The following is a 7,035-nucleotide window of genomic DNA, read 5'->3' on the forward strand; positions in this document are numbered from 1 at the left end:
GGAGCACATTTGACCTCATAGGTATTTATCACAGAGTTGGAATAGGGTTCTATCTGGGTAGTTTAAAATGGTGATAAAGAGCCTGTGGGGGCAGGGGAAAGACATTCTTATCGTATATGAAAAAGGTTTCCTCAAGTGAGGGAAGCCAGGAATTAGAGGGGGGTGGCCTGGTAAAGACCATTTGGGTAAAGTTCAATCAAAGCAGAAATGGGAGCAATTTTGTCCTGAGAGTGTACTACAAAGCACCTGGACAGAAAAAGGAAATAGATGAACAGTTCCATAACTATCCAAATCCAGGCATAGAGGCAGGAGAGGGGAGTGATGGGGCACTTCAATTATCCAGCCAATCAATAAATACTAAGTACCTACTGTGTGCCATGCACTGTGCTAAGCACAGGGCATACAAAAAGAGGCGCTGCCCTCGAGAAGCTTACAGTCGAATGGGGGAGAAAACAAGCAAACAAATATGTGCAGACAAGCGACATACTGGATAAACAGGAAATAATGAAGAGGGAAGGCAAGGATTAAGAGGGGATGGAGGCTTCTCGGCCCTTGGAGATGGGGTCTTAAAGGAAGACAGGGAGGTCAGGAGTTGAAGTGGAGGAGGGAGCACTTTCCAGGCCAGGGAGGTGAGAGGCAGAGCCTGGAGTCACTGGATGGAAGAGAACGTGTTGGGGAGTCAGGTGGAAGAAGCCTGGGAAGGGAGGAGGATGAGGAGGAGCTGTAGACGAGAAACAGTGCTTTGTATTTGCTCCTGCAGGCAGTGGGGCGTCCCTGGAGTCTGTTGAGTTCCAGTTAAGGTGCTGAGGCGCTGTCTCTCTGCCAAAAACAGCATCAAAGAACTGACTTGCCGTAAAGATAACTTCATCCCCTAAAATATGAAGGCAGATGCTGGCAGCAGAAACGCTTTACAGGGTCTGCACCCCGCTGTCCCTTAGTGAGTAATGATGGCATTCCCCCAGTGGCCAGTGGCTGGACAAATATCTCCTGACATTTAAATCTTTCCAGCCTAGAAGAAAATTTGAATCAGGAAGCATCCTCCCCGCCCCCCTCAGTGTGACCCCTATTCCTCTACCAGAGGACAACAGTGGGGAAATAAGACTTGTCTTCTTCCTGCTGACTTGGCCCCAGATTCTTAGAGGGACTGTTTACCCAATAGGAGACACTCCATTTGCAGTGAGCATAGAGACATGGCAAGTAGGAAGCCAAGTGGCCCCTGCCTTCTGTGGACAGAGGAGAAAAGTAGCCTTGGTGTGATCCCAGTCAAGGGATCCATTTAGCAGACATGGATCCATTCGCCCCAGGGAGGGGAAGGGGGGCAGCGGGATGTCACCATGAGAAGGTGTAATGTAATACCAAGCAAAGGCAACTTCCCAGGTTCAAAATACCAGCATAGGTGCTCTCTATTTTATTCAGTAACAAACCCAGAACAGAGAAGATCAAAACATGACATCATTCAAAATACAGCATTTACTAAGTGTGATTAAATCATCTCCAAGGCCTACCCCACCCCAGGACTTTCCAATCATTCAATCAATTACAAAGTCTCTGTTCCAAATACTTCTCCACCCCTAGGCTATACCTTAATTAAGTCCACCACAAAGCCCCTCTTCTCAAATGGAGATTAGTTTCCAAACATAAGTAAAATACATTCATTTGCTCAACCATAGAACACAAAAAGGTCAAAAGTTCCCCACCCCTGGATAACAATTGAATCTACCCCAGAGTTACATCAAGTTTAAACACAGCACTTAATACCCAAATGGAGGTCTTTTCTTCATCTAGACACGAGGCAAGTTCTCAGCAATCTTAGTTCCTGGAGAGACAAGGCTTAGCAAGGCCATAAGATACATTGCCAGTCCCTTCATGAATTTATCCTCTGTCTGTAGAACAGTCCTAGAACCCCTGAACACATTAGCAAAGCCCTCTCCCAGGATTTCTGTAAACATACAACAAGAAAATCCTTCTTCAGGGCTTCTGAACCAACAGAAAGGCTCCCAGACCCCTGCAACAACAGCACTGTCCTTCACCAGTGGACAGTATTCATTCTGTCTGCCGGACAGTCTCCAGACCCCTGCAACAACAGTACTGTCCCTCACCAGTGGACAGTATTCACTCTCTGTCTGCAGGACAGTCTCAGGCCTTCTTAACCAAATGCCAGGTTCCAGGACTTCTTCAACAGGACAGTCTTTCACCAGTGGACAAATCTGGCAAAATAACATCAAAACAGACAGACAAAGTACCAGCAAAACAGCCATGTCTCCTCAGTCCTTGGCAGCTCAGGGGGCAGGTCTCAAAAGTCCAGGGCAATTCAAAGCGGCCACCAGCAATCTCTTAGTATCTCTCCCTCCACGAGGTGCTGCTTCCAAAAAGAACTTCCGCCTCTCTCTAGTGTCTCTCCAAATCTATGTCACCAGCTCCTCCCAGTTCAGGACTTTCTTTTCACATCAACAAGCCCATCCCACAGGTGGGATTAACAAACTCTGGGTTTTAATACAATCAATTTGAAAACCAAGCCAATACAGGGGAATCTTTAATTGCCATTACTATCACAGAAGGCCTCGTGCTACCATGAAGTGAGTTCCCAGGTGTTCCCCACCTATGTGCCTCAGTTGGTATATCTGACTTTTGTGCCCACCCTTTGCACTCACACTGTGCTTCTTTTAGTAAATACCTTTGTTTGGAGCTAATGGTCTCCACTGGCTGACTGTTCTAGGTAAGCTCACAAGTGAGGGCTTGTGAGTTTCAGTTTGAGAAGTCTGGATGCTTGCTTGGTATGCCTTTGAACCTGTGAGCATTCACCCCACCCTCATCACCTTGTCAAGGACCCAACCTGCAACCTTGTGAGGACCAGTTTGGGGAGGTTCCCTTTGAAAGAAGTGCTGTTCACTGAAATGCCTGAAAGCCCATCTGAACACCTGAAAGTGGTAGGCCTAGAATGCAGCCAAGGGCTGCTTTGGCTTACCAGACATCACAGCTATCCAAGGTGCCCTCTTTGGAAGAGAAGAGTTGCCAAAATTAGCCAAGCAGATGGGAACACAGCCCAGTTCAGGCCTCCCACAAGGGAGGCTGAAAAAGTCCAAAGGGCCGCTTCCCCTGCACTCTGTACCCGCCATCAGGGCCCCTTAGGGGCCATGATCTCAAAGCACACACAGAATGAGGCCCAACCAAAAATGCTGCAGGGAAGAGGCTGAAGGCCAGGCTAGAAGAGTGTCCCCTCCCCAGGGGTGCCCAGGCCAGAGCTGCCCTGAGCCTCCAGGGGGCCACTGAGCGGCATCAGTGCCATTCCAGAGCTGCAGCTGGCGTGCCAGTCTGTTGAACTGGCAGAAATCAGGGGCTTTACGAAATGGCGTCGGTCCCATTTCTTATACCTGGAAAGTTTATTCCTTAACCGTACAAAAGAAACAAGTTTTATTTTTTGATCTGTACCTTTATCAGTTTTACAGTCATTGTCAATTAACTGATCGATCAATACCCATTTTTTAAGTGTTTGCTATGTGCCTGGCATCATGTTAAGTTAGGGACACAGCACCAAAGAGGCAGACGGCCCCTGCCCTCAGCCGGGAAGGAGCCGGTCAGAGGAGTCTTCTTGTGGGAGGTTTGGGAGTTCACGGTTCCCTGGCAATCCTCGGGGCAGGTAACGGGCTGGAGATGGACCTGACAGGTCACCGAGGGAGACAGGGGCATGAGAGAAAACTTTGGGGATCCCTATAGGGAGGAGGAGGCCAGTGTGGCAAGAAAGTGAAGGGGAGAAGTGGAAGACCATCAGCCATGCCCAAAGACACAGAGGAGCAAGATGGAGAGGGCCAGGTGGGGAGGCCGAGGCAGCCGCCTTCCCTGAGAAGCTGGAGAGGATGGTGAGTGGGCAGGAAGAAGGGAAGGGGATGGAGCCCCCCACCAAGATTCCAGTGGAGAATGACCCTCCCCTCATCTGGATGGGAGCCCCTTGAGGGGGGTTTGGCCTTTCCCTCTGTATGATGGTGGACACCAGCTTTATGACACGTCCACCATGGGCACCTTCTAGACAGAATCTCATCAGACCTACCCTGGGAGGTAGGTGCTTCAATGATCCCCTTTAACAGGTGAGAAGACTGCAGCACACAACTCCTGAGTCTGAGGCCAGATTTGAACTTGGGTCTTCTGGACTCCAGACCCATCACTCTTATCTAATGTGATACTGCCTGCTTGTTAGTGTTTGTTGATTGACTGATTGCTTGACTTGGTCCTAGGCAAGGTTCTGGGCACTGTGGCCAAAGTGACTTTCCTAAAGTGAAGCTCTGACTCTGTTATTCATTCCCCAAAGTTCCGGTGACTTTCCTTCACTTCTGGGATTCAATCTGAACTCTACACTTTGGCATTTAAGGGTGAGAGCTGGGTGGTGCAGTGGCTGGAGGCAGGGAAGTCTGGCCTCACTCTCCCCCCTAACTGTGTGACCCTGGGCAAGCCTGGCAGTTTGCAGGCAGCTAGGAGCGCCCCTGTGCACAGAGCCCTGGGCCTGGAGGCAGGAAGATTCATCTTCCTGAATTCAAAAGCAGCTTCAGACACTTCCTAGCTGTGTGACCCTGGACAAGTCACTTAACCCTGTTTGCCCTGGTTTCCTCATTTGTAAAATGAGCAGGAGAAGAAAAGGCAAACCGCTCCAAAATCTCTGCCAAGAAGGCCTTAAATAGGGTCCTGGTCAGATGTCACTTATAATACCAAAATGAGGCTTGTGACTGTGACATCTCCAGCATGGAGCCTGGCACCCAGCGAGCTACGCTTCTCCTCCTGAGCGAAGCACCTCCCAGCCCAAACCCTGTCTCCTTGCGGCCGCGCGTCCCCAGGGTGCTGGGGAGGCTCCTTCCCTCGCCCCTCACTCCTGGCTCGGTCCTTCAGTGCCGGATCCTCTCTCCCACCGTTTCAATGCCCTTCCCCAGGGAGGGGATTCTCAGCTCTACCAGCCTAAGGCGGCTCCGTGTGCCCCACCTCCCCGGCCCTCCTTGGAGCAGACCCGCACCCCCTCGACCGGGACGACGCCCCCGGAGAGCTTCCTAAAGGTCGGTCAGACCGAGCCCCGCCCCCACTCGCCTCCGGACCCGATCCGGAGCCCTGTGCTTGGCATTCAAGGCCCACTCCCCCAGACCTTCGGGACTTTCCCCCCCGTGGGTCCGTGCACGGGGCAGCTGTTTGCTGGTCCGCGGCAGGAGCTGGCTCGGTTTTCGTTTGGGGGGTGGGGCGGGGGACAGGGGCGTTCAAGCCTAGCCTCAGACGCTTACAGCTGGGTGTCCCTGGGCGGGTCACGTCACCTGCTTGGCTCGGCTTCCTCATCTGTAAGTCGGGGGCATAATGGCATCTACCCCCTAGGGTTGTGAAGCGCCTGGCACACCGTAGGCGTTTAATGTGTGTCGAAGTTTTCTCTCTCCCACAGAAAAGAATGGAGGAATCACTGTCGAGGATCAGGGTCTGGCAGGCCGGAAAACCCAAGCCCCGCCTTCGGCGGAGCCTTCTCGGGGCCCACGTCCGTCCGGGAGGGGACCAGCGAGATCCGGCCCACCCCAAGGGTCCCACGTGCTAGCACCTTCAGCCCCTCCCCCACCCCCGAACGGCTCCGCCCACCGGTGACCGACGTGATGGTGGTCTCTGGCCCGGGCCCGAGTGAGAGAACTACATATCCCAGCAACCCTCGCGCCCCTTCTTTCGCGCGCAGCGGGCGCACCTTGAGTTCGTCATCCCGCCCCCGCCTCCCCGGGCCCTCCTGCGCAGGAACATTTGGGAGGGGGGGAGGGGGAGAGAAAGGCCAGCCCCCGTGCGCAGGCGCACTAGGTCCCCGCGTGTTGCTTCCCCGAGATGCCGGAGGAGCGCGGCCCTCCTCCGGCCAAGCGCTTCCGGGCTGGGCCCGGGGTCCCCGGGAGCCGCGGCGCTATGCTGCCCGGGGGCCGCCAGCCGCCACTGGGAGCTGAGGCCCTGGAACGTCAGCGCCGGAGTCTGCCCATCTTCACGGCGCGCGGACCGCTGCTGGCCTGTCTGCGGAGCGTCGAGTGCGCCGTGCTCATTGGTGAGGCCCGGGGACGGGCGCGGGACGCCCCCTGCTGGCGGGAGGGCGAAGAGCGGGGCCCTCTGGGCCCCAGGAGGCGAGTGGGCGGAGGAGAGGGAAGGTGCGCACGCGCGAGCGAGACGCGTGCAGTCTGGGCTGTGCGTCACTTGAAGAGAGAGCCAGGTGCGCATGCGCACTGAGATCTCTGAAGCCTGGCTGGGCCATCTGGAAGGCACAAGTTTTCCCAATGTCAATCTTAGCATTTTGTCTTGGAGGCCATAGGGAGCCAATGCAGTTTATTGAGAGTGTGTCGGGGGGAGGAGGGTGGTGTGTGACACGGTCAGACCAGAGCTTTAGGAAAATCCCTTTGGTGGTTGAATAGAGGATGGCCTGGAGAGACTTGAGGCAGGAGAACTGGCCCCAGCAGCTGCTGCAATAGTCCAGGCTTGAGGCGACTAGGGTGTGCACCAGGGTGGGGGCAGGGTCCAGGGAAAGGCTGGAGCTGTTGGAGAGTACGGAGGTGAAACTGACCAGACATGCTGGGGAGAAACTGAGGAGACACTGACCAGAGATGCTGGGGAGAAACTGAGGAGAAACTGACCAAACATGCTGCAGAGAAACTGACCAAACATGCTGCAGAGAAACTGAGGAGAAACTGACCAGAGATGCTGCAGAGAAACTGAGGAGAAACTGACCAGACATGCTGCGGAGAAACTGACCAGAGATGCTGCAGAGAAACTGAGGAGAGATTGACCAGAGATGCTGCAGAGAAACTGAGGAGAAACTGACCAGAGATGCTGTGGAGAAACTGAGGAGAAACTGACCAGACATGCTGCAGAGAAACTGAGGAGAAACTGACCAGAGATGCTGCAGAGAAACTGAGGAGAAATTGACCAGAGATGCTGGGGAGAAACTGAGGAGAAACTGACCAGAGATGCTGCAGAGAAACTGAGGAGAAACTGACCAGAGATGCTGTGGAGAAACTGAGGAGAAACTGACCAGACATGCTGGGGAGACACTGA

General features: G+C 53.7%; 1 protein-coding gene across 3 annotated transcripts in view; it reads left to right on the top strand.

Moving 5' to 3' along the window:
- Positions 1–4,249: 4,249 nt before the first annotated feature.
- DHX33 (DEAH-box helicase 33) overlaps positions 4,250–7,035 on the top strand; it is a 12,593-nt gene continuing 9,807 nt past the window's right edge. Inside the window, exon 1 of one of the 3 annotated variants that reach the window (XM_069094154.1) lies at positions 4,250–6,034. In XM_069094154.1, coding sequence (XP_068950255.1) covers positions 5,827–6,034 — 208 coding nt within the window. In that variant the 5' untranslated portion in view covers positions 4,250–5,826. The remainder of the gene's footprint in view (positions 6,035–7,035) is intronic. The other 2 variants (XM_069094155.1, XM_069094156.1) reach the window with 2 other exon arrangements.

This window comes from Petaurus breviceps, unplaced genomic scaffold (genome assembly GCF_028583685.1).
Source record: "Petaurus breviceps papuanus isolate PSGF00001 unplaced genomic scaffold, PetGlider_PUasm1.0 215, whole genome shotgun sequence".
Classification (NCBI taxonomy): domain Eukaryota; kingdom Metazoa; phylum Chordata; class Mammalia; order Diprotodontia; family Petauridae; genus Petaurus; species Petaurus breviceps.